The following is a 16,336-nucleotide window of genomic DNA, read 5'->3' on the forward strand; positions in this document are numbered from 1 at the left end:
ATAGTTCGCGTTACAGTCCCTGATAGGAGCGCTTTACGAACCGCTGCTTTGGGCATTGCATCGGATCTTTACTCAACTTTTGAGACTGTTTTCCTGCTTGCCCTGGCAAGTTAGTGTTACATTGTCTTTCCTACAATGACGCCCATTCAAGGAGATGGGGACAGGTAGTGCTCAGTTTCATCCCTGAGTTTGTTGTCAAGACTCAAAATCCGGCTGTAGCAGATCTTAGATCTGGGCCCTTCTGGACCGAGTGTCTTCATTTTGTAACCAATGACCCAGATCAACTGTTATTCTGCTCAGTAAGGGCACCAAGATGTTACCTCAAATGAACTAAAAGAGCTTGCCCTTAAGTTAACAGAAAGTTTGTTAGAGTCACAGGGGCACAAACCCCAGAGTTCACGATGTTAGAGGCATCAGGAAGTCCCTAGTACTTAAAAAGAACTCATCTGTGGCGCAGGTACTTCAAGTGAGAATGTGGACGTGTCAGACGACCTTCACAGTCCACTACCTGCAAGACGTAACCCACAGGAACACGGAGACCTCCTCCATTGGTCCTGTGGTGGCTACTCAACATGTGGTCTTAACACCTCAAGCTCCCTTGCTGGACAAGTAGCAAGCGGTTGAAGGCAGACATTACCCGGGATTAATCTGGGATGAATGATGAGTGACTGCCCTCTTTCCTTCTCCTCTCTTGGGGGTATGGCACCTTCGGTATGCTGCAAGCTGACCTCTTCCTTCTGCAGGTACGAACCATTTCCCTTTTGTAACCTGATGTTTATATATATTTGGGGCATCCCCATTCCTCTAGCGAGGTGGGAATCAGGCAATGTCCAATGGTTAGTTCAATGGAGCCCTTCTACTCCAAGAATCCTTGCCTGGACAAGTCACATTGCTTATTTATCATACAATCACACCGATTGCCCAGGTCGTAACTTGCACAGACATAGGAGAATTTGGCGTTGTGTCAGGGCGTTTCTCTATAAAGCTTGGGCAAAGCATGGAGAAACGAGTACTCCGGGTCAAATATCAGCCAGTTGGTTAGGACTTCCACCTGCTTAAGGGCAAGTCTTTCCCTATAAAGAGTGAAAGGATTTGTTTAGTTTGTCGGAACAAATGACTAACTTTGAAGCAATTGGTGTTTTTCTTACGATAGAAACCTTGAACTCTTTTAAACAGATTCATTCCGCCATCACTTATCCCCCTTTAATCAAAGTTGGCTGTATAGCACAAGGGTGGGGGTGCACCCCTCCCCACTAACTAGTGGTGGTTGGTTGTACCCAATTAAAAGTTTTATAGCTAGTTTTCAGCTTTTCTGAAAGTATATTCCTTATAAAGAGCTTTAGATTTGTATCAAGAAAGAAAAATAAAAACATAAAAATTAGTCATTTTATGTCTCTTCCCAGGGAACTCGGCCTACCATCCCGCGACATTGCTCGAGTCTCGAGTATGTAAGTGGGCTTCATAAGAGCCCTTGAGAAGACTTGACTTCAAAAAGGGATTGGATCTTCAAAACTCTCCCTTCTTTCAAGCCTTGCCCTCTGCAGAATGGGGAGAGTTTCAGCATTTTTTATGTCACAGATCATATATCAAAGGGTGGAAGAAGGGCTTTCACTCTTTATTCGGGAGTTCATAGCAAGACATGGAACCCAACTGTTCATAACCTGTCATTCGCCACCTCTTGCATGTGGTAACCAGCAGAGATGAGGGCGACTTCCTTCTTTGTCCTGTTAGGGCCCTACTTGAAGAGGACTCGAGAGCTTCAGACCAGAGTAACAGAATTTCTCGGCACCAGAGGCTACACGATTTACTTGTCCTGCAACCAGTAACAGAACGTCAGCACTATAGAGAGCTCATGCAAATGAAGTTGGGTATCTGAATTAACCTGGCATTCAGTGAGCAATTATCAGTGGCACAAGTCTTGAAAGCAGGGGTTTGGAAACGACATACAGCCTTGACAGGTTTTTACTTATGTAAGTATGCAGTATATACCCCCACAGGGGTGCCTTTACCCTTTGTCTGATGGTAGCTGTTCAACAGGTTGTGCAGTGTAGCATCTCGAATATTCAAGATAGTGGTCACAACGAATGTCTTATAATTTGAGGTAAGAATGTCTGGCCTTTTTCCTTCTCTTTTGGGTGTTTATTAGTTGTACATAGGATACTAGCTGCAGGTAAGCGGCCTGCGATTGAGCAACGTTTATTTACAGACGAGTTTTGTTTAAAAGCAACCCTTTATCCTACCAGACAAGGAAAGGATGGATAATACAACCCCCTTTCTCAAATGACTTTACATTCAGACTGTATATCATAGACAAATATTTGGGTTCTTCCCTAACCTACTAATCACCTGGTACCCAATTAGCCTAGTAACCGTGACATCTCTACGCCTAGGTTCTTGAGAAGTTGCCAGGATTCATTACTATGGCTCCCTCCTTCTCATGATTAAAGAACAAATGCTTTCTTTGTCTTGCTAGTAAAATAAACTAATCAGTTAATAATAAACTTGAAACATTTCATTTTCTGTGCCATAAATCACTTGAACATTTCATATTTTCTGTGCCATAAATCACATGACCACAAAAGTTTAGAAGAAATTATATTGAAAATGGTTAGAAAGGTCCACAAATACACTTTTGGACAAAATATAGTGACAAAACTTTATTACATATATTCACATTTTGAAGCATAATATTTTATCCTTACTCAGTACATACTTATATAACAGATGAAATTAATTACATAATTTACAGCACAGCTCTTTTGCAATCTAACAGACTTACCATTAACATGACTGGAAGATCTATAGTGCTATCAAAATTCTAACCTGTATTGTTGCTTTAAAAAAATATATAGCTATAAAAGCTGCAGTCTTACTGACACAAATATTTCATCTATTAAAATGGAAAAGCTGCTTGACCACCATGTACTGGTTTGTGCTGGACAGACTCATTCAGTACATCTTCAGGTTTCTTTCATCACAGTAAAGCTCTTACTAGTCACTGTGGCTTGGTAATCAACAGAATTTACATAAATTGTTGAAAACAAGCCTAGTGCACACCCTCTGCAATATACATAGCTAAACAGACCAAAACCATTCGTATTCCAACATTCAATAGTTTCAAAAAATTTAATAATAAAAAGGCATTCTCAGGCTCTAAATTAGCCAAACAAGAAATTGCACGCATTAAACAAAGCATATAGTTTAACTCAATGCCTACAGCAACCCTACAATTTGAAGCTATTCATTATAGAAAGTCTTGAATTCATACTGAATCAAATATAATGGTGCATATTTCCATTAACAACCTGCATCACAACATTCAGAAAGCACTGATATATTACAATTGCAAAGACTTTATAGTTTTTAACTATTATCCACAAACTATACCAAGTGTTATGAGCAAAGTTTTGGTCACATCAAATTCTGGAAAGAATTAAACTTACATCAATTCTAAAAGTTTGTGGCATTAAACTTTAATGGAGCAGTTAGCTGCGCAATGTTGTTATATATACTTTCCATACAATTTTTTCAAAGTCAAAACAAGCACTGATCTTCATAAGATTCTTAATAATCCTTTAAGTGCTAAGGAACAATGGGTTGGAAACTACAAATGGCAAACATACCTGAAGGTCTGCAATGATCATCACTGAATTGTTTTAAGAGATAAGTGAAAATATATGGAAGGGTTGGGAAGCTAAGCAATTTGATACTAAAATTGTATATAATTATGTACATACTAAAATTTAAATAACTGAAAAAAAATCAGATTTACAATCTTAGAACTACAAAGCATTGTTGATTTCTTAAGTCATACTGGCACATTTAACTAACAAAATGTCCAAACCCAACTCTCGCATTTATATTTAACATACATTAACTGCATAGTGTAGTTTTTTTTTTTTTTTTTTTTTTTTACATAGCAAAATTGATGATGGTGAATTTAAATACCAATCTTATACTTAGGACCAGTACAAAGTAGGTACTAAGGACTAGCCCACTGCTTCTAACAATGGATTTGTACTACAATGCTTTGGTCTCTAAATAACAAAATTTTACAGTGTTCCCACTAAATAGGAAAGCAACAGAAAATTCATTTTAGCTCAAGTAAAAGACACAGCTAGAAAGGCACAAAAATATAATTGAGAGAGCTAAGAAAACCCGACATTTTTTATTCTTAAAAGTCACACTTGTGTAGGGGGAAATACACCCAAGGTATCTATAATACAGTCTAAAATTAATTTCAATATAATGTACTGTCTAATAAAAGAACAGAAGGAATGAAAAAATGCGAGAGGAATGAAAACTTCATTATCATATCACCTTGATTGTTGAAATGTCACCAGAGGGAAAATTCAGTATTTAATTTTAAAAAAATCAATTGCCTTGAAATTCATAACTTCAAAGCTAGCAAATAATCGTAGATAATTAAGACCCCAAAATATAAATTCTTATACTACTGTACTGTATTATACTTATTTGCCACAGACTCAAGAACACTATTCATTTTCGTACTATGACAAAAATTAAGACTACAGTACTTGAAATAATGATAAAGAATAGATACAACCTAGCTTTTGATGGAAAACTTTCATATTACTTAGCATTAATGTACTGTATACAGTAGCCATGATATTTGATAAACTGATAATTCCTAATATATACAGTATATTTCATAGCACCACGACTTCCCAAACTCATCTAGTCATGCATGTACTGCTCAAAGATTATGAACTTGCCAGCAAACCAAATAATTTGAGATATTGGCTAATAAACTATAACAAATGTTTATGTGCCAACTTTCACTCACATCAGTTATCTGAATTTCAAAGATAACAGCAACAGTAAATTCACCTTGCAGGATATGGTGAGGAATATTACAATAAAGATTCGGCCAAGAAATGCTCAATTACAACTAGCATGAGACTAAATGTCAAGTGAAAAATATTTGACAACGGGTAATTGCGGAACGCTCACAGATACTGATAACTAATTAATAAAAAATTAAGCTTTGTTAAACCATGGTATGGTTACTGTATGGATCAACTAAGTCAACCTTAAACTCCTTATAAAAGAACTTGGCCCCTAAATATCCATCCATACACTATACAGCACTAAATATAGTACAATATGAAATAAACTAGATATTGCTAAAAAGTAAAAAGGTGAAACAAAATGGTGCAAAGCAAAATCACAAAGGTAATATTGTCCAGCTTATAAACACTGGTTAAACATAATAAAACCTCTTTAATGACATTAGGAATACAGCAGAAGATCAAGAAACTTCCTACCATCTGCAACAGTCATTAAAGTAAAATAAATACAGTACACCTAAATATGTCACACCAAATTCTCCAGTAGATCTTTTGCCACCATTAAGATTCAAGTGAAAAAAATTAAAAGTATTAAGATACTGTACTGCAATTAAAAACCAGTTATAGATTGCACAGATTTAGATAAAATAAAATACTGATAAATATAAGCCTCACTAGATTTTCACAAGCTTAGCCATTCTGGAAAGTTTCATGACTGTATAAAAAAGCTAAGTATATAAATATTAAGGCACTTGACTAAAATCTATACTTCACAAGACATACAATACTGCATAAAGGTATATAGGAAGTGTTTCTACAACTACACATGGAAATCAGAATTGGGAAAGTTGATTAAGAAAAACTAACACAATAGAGAGAATGAAGTTTTAAAACCAATAAACAAAATCTCAATATGCAAATCTAAAATTACAGGAATTAGAAGTGGGTGCCCAGCAAAATACTAACATGACTTGCAATACAACTTCCTAGAAAATTTTCTAATAATTTGCTTAAGGCATGTTTTTAATAGCTTAAAATATCTACCGTTAATTTTATAAAAGATTTTCAGAATGTTATCACACACATCTTTGGTTCACATACCTATTCTATGACCTAACAATGTAAGCCTCATTAATCTGTATACTGTACAAATTCATATTAAATTATTTTTTCACCGGTTTTTCTATAATCTTTATTTTCTCCTCTCTGAAATGAGCAATTTCATGTGAAATAAATGTCGTAAGCTTCTTTGTGAAGCTGGTAAAATTCAAACACTTAAACTACAGAATTATGAGATTATTTGGGACAATAGTAATACTTTATTAGAATTACTTTGAATGTCAAGATTAACTATTTACCACGTTGTTGGAACAGTGCATTTTTCTTTTATTTCAACAAGGATTTATAATAATGAAAAAGTAAATCTGATCATAACTCTTAAGACAGGTCACATGTTTGCACAAATCACAGTTCCTTAATCAATTCCTTCACATTTTTCAAGTCCCATGTATGTCAAAATTCTTGTTTATTTCCACAAAACTATCATAATCAACACTTGATCCACACAAGTCTTGAATGACAACAATATTTCGATTAGATTTATCAAATTTAAAAGTAAAATTGGGCACTAAAGTATGTCAATTTATTTTTTACTCTCATTGACCAATGTTGCTATCACCACTTATGTGAATTGGGTATTAGCTTGATAACTATGCTAAAATTAGCTCTTCTATACTGAAAATACTAAACCAAAGTAGTGAAAACACTCCAGTCCACCACACATCTCTACTTATATGAAATGACTGGATAGGAGACATCCTCCTCAAGTTAGTTTTTCTAAAGTACTGGGTACCAGCAGAGTATTTTTCATTTACAGTGTCTTAGTTTATGTTCAAGACAAGCTCAAAGTTCTAATATGTTGCATGCTGCACATGAACTAACCCATCTTCAGACTAGATATACATAGGGATAAAGTAAGTGGAGCAAAACATTTGCTGAGCACGTCAATGGAGGAATGTGGGTGGTACACTCGTAGTCGCACTTCTTACCATAGCACACTTGTAAGATTCAAGGACTAATTGAGTTTCTTCTATGATAAAGAAGACAATGAAAACAACAAGTTGCTGTTACCAAATGCATAAGTAACTCGATGTCCATTTTGGATGGGATTCAGTAGTAACAAGTTATTTTACACCTTAACAGTAACTTCAAGGACTAATCACACTAATTGCTATGGCTCATTTCCTCCCAATGACTCATTACAAGTATAAATGTATTCAAGTTCTTGTTAATTCCAATGATCTTATTTGGAATCTACATCCTTATCCCTTATTTTATACAAGTATAAATTCTTACTGTTAAAAGAAATGCTTGGTATGGTTAAAAGTCATAAGATTTGTACAACTTGAATTCAGAAGTGATAAAATAGAATATCGAATATATTTAATTTAATTTCTATGAAGTACTCAACCAAATCAGGTTACAGTATTATTTAAGTTAGGATTGGAAACTTGTTGCATCATTTGTCAACAGTTCCTGTTGAGGAACCTAATAAATTTCCTTTGCTTTGCATGTTTCTTTTCAGAGAACATTAAGCTGAGCTACTGACACTCGGCATCACAGAATTTGATTTTAAAAACTTCAAACTGGTTCACAACACACCTACAATAACTTTTAGCTGACCAAGTACAGTAATGTAGGGAGCTTTTTATGAACAGCACCTTTCTCTTGTTTAATGACACTTTTCAAAGATATAATCACAAATCATACCTATGAAGCCCAATCATCAAAATTATAAATATTGAGCATATACAGCCATGAAAATGACCTTCACACAGCAGATTTTTCAAAATTAAGATAAAAACCAATTCAATGGCTTGAATTAATTTTTTTTTATCAAGAAACATACCAATATAAAATTAAATTCAATAATTACTTAGTATTGAAATTGAGGAAAAATTATACTTTAATGAATTCCGAATCAATCAGCAAACACACTATCTAAACTCGAGTAAAGCCCATTAATTCTGTGTGTGAAGTATCCATACTCATTTACTGTTTAACAACAATTTAAAAAAAATTAAACAACAATGGTTATCAAAGACCTCAACAAAAGAAATCTTGGTATTGTGTAGCAGTAGAAGCTATTAGACTCCTTCTCCAATTGTCACATTCTAAAATGATGATCGATTATACGTCGTTGAAGGATTCCAAACTTTCTCGTAATCGGTCAGTAATCTGGTAAAACAAGATTGAATATCCAAATTAAATATTTTAATTATAACCTAAGAGATTATTTAAAGAAAAACCCAACTAAAATCAATAAAATCAAGTTTATATAAGTGTCTACATAAGGAAAACCTTTATATCATACAGGCAAGCTCTCTCTCTCTCTCTCTCTCTCTCTCTCTCTCTCTCTCTCTCTCTCTCTCTCTCTCTCTCTCTCTCTCTCTCTCTCTCTCTCTCTCTCTCTCATCAGAGATTATATATATTCCACACAGAACTCATAACATACTGGTGAAAAAAATAACCTGTAACAAAGTCAGATTTCTTCAAAGGAATGGACAGTTCTTACTAAAACTATATAAAAACATACCTTTTGATAAAAATTAATTTGTTCAGTCAGGAAGGAGACCATTGCTTTCTTGAAGTCCCTGGTTCGTTCATGATGGAAGTGAGCCACTTCTGCATGTAAAGCATAAGCAATTGTATCAGAACGCTTGATCATTGGTGGAACTTGATCGTGGTCTAACCTACCTTCATTAGCTTCCTTTTCAACTTGTCTCCTCTTAGCAATAGCTCCCTATTAAAAAAAGAAAAGAATATTAGTCTTCTTTTTCTTATTGTTACAATCCTATCCATCATTTTGACTTCAAAAATAAAATTATTAAAGAATCCATATAAAATCAAAGCTTAGAGGGGACCATCATCAAGGGTTAATTTATGAGAAAGAGTTGAGCAACTTTTTTGTTTAAAGAGCTGGTGCTCATAGTTTTGTTATGATGTTATTGACTTATCCTTTTCTTTGTCATAGTATGGTCAAATTTACATGTTTATTATAAAATTAAAATAGTAATGATCTATATCCCTGGCGATCTAGTTTAATTTTTTTTTTCCTACCCAGCTTTAGTAAGAGTATTCTTAATTTTTTCTTTATACATACCATTTAAATAGGTTTGTTGAAGATAATCGTCTGTTCCCTAGTTTGCAATCTGTATTTTGTAAAGGCATTATAGCATGTTATGCCCTTCTTAATCTCCAATGCTGTACAGAAATCTCTTGATTGTTGTCAGGAAGTTTATTTCATTGGCCTTGATTTTAGTGCTGCCTTTAACCATGTTAATCATGAGACCCTTGTTTTCAAACTCAAAACTGTTGGGAGTGGGTGGGTCTTTTATTAACATCATTACTAAATTTCAAAGTAATAGGTTGCAAAGAGTTGTTGATGGGGACCATAGTATACTAATGTGATATCTGGTGTTCCTCAGGGTAGTGTTCTTGGCCCATTACTTTTTATACTATTTACAAGAAATGTGGTTTGGCCTAAAAAACAAGCTTGTTGCATATGCAGATGATGCTACGCTTTGCATCAATTCCATCTCCCAAATGTAGAGCTCGGATGGCTGAATCCTTTAATAGAAATCTAGCTAAAATTGGTGCATGGTACAAATTATGGGCCATGAAGTTGAATCCTAACAAAACTCAAAGTATGACTGAAAGTAGGTCAAGGACAATTGCTCCTCTGCATCCAGAACTCGGCATTGATAATGTTTCTTTAACTCTGTACAAGTCAAAATTTTAGCCAAGATTCTCGACAACAATTTACTTTTGAAAAATGCATTAGGTCTGTCTTCTTCCATTGCACAAAAAATTGCCTTATTGAGAAAGTCTTTCAAGATTTTCAGAGATCAATTTATTCTTAAGTTTTAATTCTTTCATTCTACCTTATTTCGAGCATTGTTCTCCTATCTGGTCCTCAGCTGCTGATTCTCATCTTAATCTGTTGGACACTGATCTAGATACAGCATTAATCTCTGGCACTATTGTTCAATTACCTCATTATACATGTTGCTTTAAGATTTTTCATAATTCTGACCATCCTTTGCATTCACATCTTCCCAGAGTGTACCAATGTTCATAATACTAGGTATGCAGTTAATTCTAACAGTCAAGCTTTTTCCATTGAGGCTCAATATTACACAGTATTCCAGAAGTTTCATTCCAGCTGTGACCAAGTTGTAGAATGATCTCTCTAATAGGGTAGTTGAATAGGTAGAGCTTCAAAAAGTTCAAACTTGCAGCAAATATTTTTGTTTAAATGACAGACATAAGTTTTTATAGTTTATATACAAAAGATCTGTTTTATTGTTGTTACAGTTCTTACAATACTTTATTTTAAGCGTTCATTACTTCTCTTGTAATTTATTTTCTTTCCTTACTGGGCTATTTTTTTCCTGTTAGAGCCCTTGGACTTATAGCATGCTGCTTTTCCAACTAAGGTTGTAACTTAACTAGTAATAACAATTATGCATGCTATCAAGAAAATACCTTAAATATTTTAAGGCTATTGAGTCGATGACAGTCAAAAAGGCATTATGGGGTATAAGTTATCATAAAAATTAATTCTAAGAGCTGAATCTATCAAAGCCCAAGGGAATATAAATTTTTAGTATTTCGGATTTTTCCTATCTATACAAACCAGAGTCCTTCAAGTAGGAGTAAACAACAGCCTCACTAACTAGGCTGGGAAAACAAACACATCCTGTGTGCAGGACTAGAGGGACTGCAAGGGAGAAAAAGAGGATTAATCAGATCCCCCTATGGCAAAAATTGCCCTTCTTCAAGGTCCCAGCCCTAGGGTTTGTGGGGAGGCAATATGGGTAGTAAACCTTAAAGGACTCAGGTGTGTATAATTGGCAAAAATACAAATTAGTATGCTTAGTGAATGCTCGAGTGCTTGGACGAGGATTGAAACTGGTAGACGAGAATGACCATAAATGGGACTTAAATCGGATGTTGTTTGCGGATGATACTGTACTGGTTGCAGACACAGAAGAGAAGCTTGGACGATTAGTGATAGAATTTGGAAGGATGTGTGAGAGAAGGAAGTTGGGAGTTAATGTGGGTAAGAGTAATGTTATGAGATGTACGAGAAGGGAAGGTGATGCGAGGTTGAATGTCATGTTGAATGGAGAGTTACTTATGGAGGTGGATCAGTTTAAGTACTTGGGGTCTGTTGTTGCAGCAAATGGTGGAGTGGAGGCAGATGTACGTCAAGAGAGTGAATGAAGGATGCAAAGTGCTGGGGGCAGTTGAAGGAGTAGTAAAAAAATAGAGGGTTGGGCATGAATGTAAAGAGTTCTGTATGAGAAAGTGATTGTATCAACTGTGATGTATGGATCAGAGTTGTGGGGAATGAAAGTGACGGAGAGAGAGAAATTGTATATGTTTGAGATGAAGTTCCTAATGAGTATGGTTGGTGTATCTCGAGTAGATAGGGTTAGGAACGAAATAGTGAGGGTGAGAACGGGTGTAAGAAATGAGTTAGCAGAGTGGAAATGAATGTGTTGAGGTGGTTTGCCTATGTTGAGAGAATGGAAAATGGCTGTCTGCTAAAGGTGATGAATGCAAGAGTTGATGGGAGAAGTACAAGAGGAAGGCCAAGGGTTGGGTGGATGGATGGAGTGAAGGAAGCTCTGGGCGATAGGAGGATAGATGAGAGGGGGGCAAGAGAGCGTGCTAGAAATAGGAGTGAATGGCGAGTGATTATGACGCAGTTCCGGTAAGCCCTGCTGTTTCCTCCGGTGGCTTGGATGACCGCGGAGGTAGCAGCAGTTATGAAGCTTCATCTGTGGTGGATAACGGGGAAGGGTGGGCTATGGCACCCTAGCAGTACAAGCCAAACTCGGTTGAGTCCCTTGTCAGGCTGGGAGGAACGTAGAGAAGAGAGACCTTTTTTGTTTCATTTGTTTGATGTCAGCTACCCCCCAAAATTGGGGAAGTGCCTTGGTATATGTATGTACAAATTAGTACCAACATTTATTTGTTCCAATACAAATATAAACCCTCATAATTTAAGTAGGTGACTCGCAGCTAGGAAGGAAGAAACCTTAAGTATAAACCTTCATTCTTCTAGTAGGTGACTCACAGCTAGGAGGGAAGAAACTACCTAAACCTAGCTTGAGAAAAACTCCTGGAAAAACCCAATCTGCCGACAGATCTATAGGAGGGAAGCGTGAACTAGATGTTGCTCCACACAAGCTTCCCCTCAAGAGGAGTGGCTTTGAAAAGGAGTGGTCATCCTTCTAGGCTTAAAGTGATAGGTTTGTCAAGCCTATCTTATCCCTCAGCGAGTTAACTGATCCCTCTGAATGACTTTCTCCACTTCTTCATAAGACTCAAATGGTATTCTTCTTGCCAGTGTGATAAGACCATGTGTACTTAATAGGAGAGAAAAACTCATCTCCATCAAACCCAATGAGTGCAAGATACAGTAGGAAATACCATTTTTGGCCGACCCCAGTCCCAGGAGAAAAACCGCCTTGAGGGTCAGATTCCTGTCTGTATCTTCCCATTGAGGTTCGAACAAGTACTTTTTGAGGAATGGCAGAAGTATACCTGTCTGGGTGGCAAGACTGCTCAAAACTCCTCATAAGCATGGGTATCTCCCTAGAGACCCCAAGGTCAAGTCTCTTCATCTGAAAGACTTGATCTAGCGCTGCCAGGTAGCCTTTTACTGCTGCCACTGATAAATTGTCCATACGGCAAAAAATCAGTAAGTCTGCTATCACACACACAGTCCCAAGACTAGAGAAATGTCCTTTCCCTACTGCCCACTTGGCCTGGTAGACTGCAATGGAGGATTGTTTTCTGACTGAGGCAATATACAATCTCTCTTGCAGCTCTTTTCGAAAATCCCTTCTTTCCGAGAAGGGCATGGATAGTACTGACCGATAAAGAGACAGGGATGACAGCAGTTGTGGTATTCTTTCACATGAGGTTGACACAGATGATCTAGCCTCATAGGTAACTCTGAAGGTTCCTCCACGACGAGGGAAATTAGGTCTTGGTACCAATCAAAGTAGGACAACTTTGGTGCCATTAGGGTTACCCAGTTATTTGGTGTGGCAAGAACCCTGTTGAGGACTTCTCATCAAACAAAACTAAGGAAAGACATGCGTCCCTCCTGTCCCAGGGGGAGTTGCAATGTGTCCTTGATAAAAGACGCTGGATCTGGGACTGGTGAGCAATAGAAAGTTTGTTTCAGACTGGTTGCATTACAAATATATTTAAGTGTAAAAAGTCTCTAAACTTTACAACAGGGATAAGTTCTATGAAGTTTTCCAAGTACTGTGTCACTAGCAATGCCCACACAAGAGGGGAAATTCTTGAGTCTGCTGCTATCATTTGTGCCCCTTAATGTCTGTGAGAAATAACGCAAGAGAAAAAATAAACAGGAAAGCAAGGATACAAAGTATAATTAGAATTATCCCTTCAAGAAGTCAAATGTAAATAGAAAAAGTTTCCTCATTTGCATCTATACAGTCCTAAAGGTACGACCATCCAATTTGCGAACTTTCAGCTTTATGAATGCAAGTTACGGCAGGTCAATAATATGCTCAAACTGCGAGTTATAATTTTGAAATTAGCGCAATTCCTGACTGGCTTCCAATGCCGCCGCCACCACCTAGGCTGTTCAGCACCAACCCGCTTCATTCAAAATCAATGGGGTTTGCTATTTCAATAACAACTATGGCTGAAGATTAGTGATGATAGCAGTAGAAGTGTAAAATAATGGCAAGCCTAATGGAACTGAAAGTAGCCATTATCAAGAAACTAGATAGCGGTTCATATCAAATACATCGGCCAAGAATTGGCATGGTTGATAAGATGACACTTATTCAATGACGGCGAATTATCCAAGGTATCAACTAGCTCGAGAGAGAGAGAGAGAGAGAGAGAGAGAGAGAGAGAGAGAGAGAGAATTTATAATGTTTGTGTAAAACCTAAGAACCACTTTTTATGCTAATATGTCACACTACTTGCAGATCAACTGGGTCTTGTAATTCATTATTCAGATCTATACTATTTTGTAACTGCAAATAATGATTTGGTATTCTAACGAATCGGTGCTCGACAAGCTTTTTGGATTGAATATGGTCAAATACAGAGGTATTACTGTAGTTATATTAGTCCTCAATAGGATCATTGTTCCCACTGAAGATAGGAAAAGATAGGTTCTGTATGAAAAACTCTAGGCTGTGGCACTGTAGGTTATTCAACCCTGAGATAAGGGATGTAAGGATCCTTTGCTTTGCCTTTCACTAGACTGAGCATCACAATACCAGGATGATAGCCAGCCAGTTGGGGAGCAGGACTTTTTCCCTCCTACGGATGACTCCCTTACTAAAGGACAAAGGTTTGTTTCTGTGTAGGAAGAAATAAATAATAAAATTTGTATTTCTACTAGCTATGTAAATCCAAGTCCTTTAGGTTTTACTTCCCGCCACACCCACCCCACAAGTCTTGGGCAGATTCAAAATGAAGGCTCTGAGCACTGTTGCCAGAACCTCTATAATTCTTCATTAGCTGTTTTCAGCTTTCACCAGAACTGGTTTGTATAGCTAGGAAAAATACAAATTACTTTTAAATGAGGTATTTTGATATATGAAGAAATTGCTTTAAAACTAAAGCAACAATTTTTTTAGGCAAGTAGAAAGGATGCAAATATTCAAATGTCAGGGTCATACCAATGGCATTTGACAATTATCTTCTTATGTATTTATGAATAACTTTCATACTAATTCAGAATTGGAGGTAAAAATTTTGATAAAAATCTCCATCTCTTAGCTTGGCATTTAATTATCCTGACGTCACATGAACATCAAATTTCTATAACAGCCCTAAATCAAGTGCAAATGCATTTCTTTTCCTTACCAAGGCCAACAGGTTTATTGCTTTAGTATGCCCCTCCCCCCTTCCATTGAGTTAAAAATGTTAACAAGACTCTAAATTCCCAAAGATAAAGTTATTTACCAATACCATAAGAATAAGAGAAATTCAGATGTTCTGAGGACAGTACAATATGGTCTATAATAGGTTTACAAAAGCAAACATGAACACACCTTTGTAGCAGAGATTACATTTGGAAATCCATCAATGAGTCCTCTATATTCAAAGAGAAGATGACATAGAGGGTCCCAATCATGTTTTGGCTCTTCATCATACACAGTACCTATGTCAGAGTAAGCTTCACTGACACGGTGTATAGCTTCTGTCAATTCAGGAGCACCTAAAAAAAAGAAAAAAAAAAAAAAAACAATTGTAATTACCTATTCCTAGTAGTCTCCTAACTATAAATTACCAATTATTCGGACCATTTATTTCACAATGTATAACTACTAGTCAAAACAAACTATTACATTTAAGAGCAAAGTTGTCAAAATTAGTTAGCAAAGTTATTCCTTCAAATATCTAAACCTGTTCAGTTAGACACAGGACCATCTCTAAGGATTATCAAGATCCCAAAGAGTATAAAGATAATATTGTTAACTTACAATTAGCTGGATCAGTATCAAATGCTCGACTCAACTTTGAAAAGGAATGACTAATTTTGTTGAACTCTCGTTTGTAGGCTGTTTGATGTTTCTTTCCTTGGTCAATGCAAGTGTTCTGAAGCAACTTGACAGCTTCATCTAAATTATTGAAGAAGCGGCTATAGCCTTCCAGTTTAGCTTCCCTAAAATCAATACAAAGAAACTAATATAAGCAACTATGAATTAAAAAATACATAGGAAAAATAAAAATATACAGTATATATTTTTGAAAGCAACAAGGTAGCATATGAGTGGTCAATGCAATGATTCAAAGTGGTACTACTTTAAAAAAAAAAAAAAAAATAATAATAATTTTACAGTTCTTCTAAGGAAGGTTTTAGGTTTAATTGTGTTATCACTATATTAATTAATTATTCAATATCGATGCTATAAGGCAAGATTGAGGTCCCAGAGATGAAGTTTGTTAAGTATTATAATATGCCTGGTATGCAAAAAGAACACCCGTAAAGTAAAGGAGCTCAACACTTACGTCTGTATTACGTCCAGTGACGGGTCTGGTCGTTCAATAGCTAGGTAGAAGTTTGCTCCGACAAGCTTGTCACTCTCTGCCCTTCTTTTACCTGCTTTCCACTTTTTCTCATCATTAGGACAGGTGACAAAGTGGTGGAAAACTTCACTTTGCGATATAACAGGATGTCGACATATTCTATCTATCCAGGACTGCAGCATTGTCATTCGGTACTCTATTAGATCATCTTCAAAACGACCTGCACAAAAGCAAAACTCATGACAATGATGATCAGTAAGATAACACTAGTTTCATAAACATTTCCAATTTCATAAAATAACCAAAAAACATATTTCCAATTTAATAAAATAAGAATGTTAAAGTTCCGTTCCTTTCAAGCAAGGAGAAAATAATTTTTTACACATTCTACCTTATAGGATTTGATAAGTTTACCTGGTATA

General features: G+C 36.2%; 1 protein-coding gene across 5 annotated transcripts in view; it reads right to left on the bottom strand.

Moving 5' to 3' along the window:
- Nucleotides 1–2,642: 2,642 nt before the first annotated feature.
- The window catches only part of LOC137625897 (sorting nexin lst-4-like), a 97,824-nt gene continuing 84,130 nt past the window's right edge, over nucleotides 2,643–16,336 (bottom strand). For all 5 annotated transcript variants that reach the window (XM_068356862.1, XM_068356863.1, XM_068356861.1 and 2 more), the window contains 5 exons: nucleotides 15,897–16,134; nucleotides 15,368–15,549; nucleotides 14,936–15,102; nucleotides 8,407–8,613; nucleotides 2,643–8,048 (listed from right to left, as the gene is read on the bottom strand). In XM_068356862.1, coding sequence (XP_068212963.1) covers nucleotides 8,001–8,048; nucleotides 8,407–8,613; nucleotides 14,936–15,102; nucleotides 15,368–15,549; nucleotides 15,897–16,134 — 842 coding nt within the window. In that variant the 3' untranslated portion in view covers nucleotides 2,643–8,000. The remainder of the gene's footprint in view (nucleotides 8,049–8,406; nucleotides 8,614–14,935; nucleotides 15,103–15,367; nucleotides 15,550–15,896; nucleotides 16,135–16,336) is intronic.

The sequence above is a fragment of the Palaemon carinicauda genome, chromosome 33 (genome assembly GCF_036898095.1).
Source record: "Palaemon carinicauda isolate YSFRI2023 chromosome 33, ASM3689809v2, whole genome shotgun sequence".
Classification (NCBI taxonomy): Eukaryota; Metazoa; Arthropoda; class Malacostraca; order Decapoda; family Palaemonidae; genus Palaemon; species Palaemon carinicauda.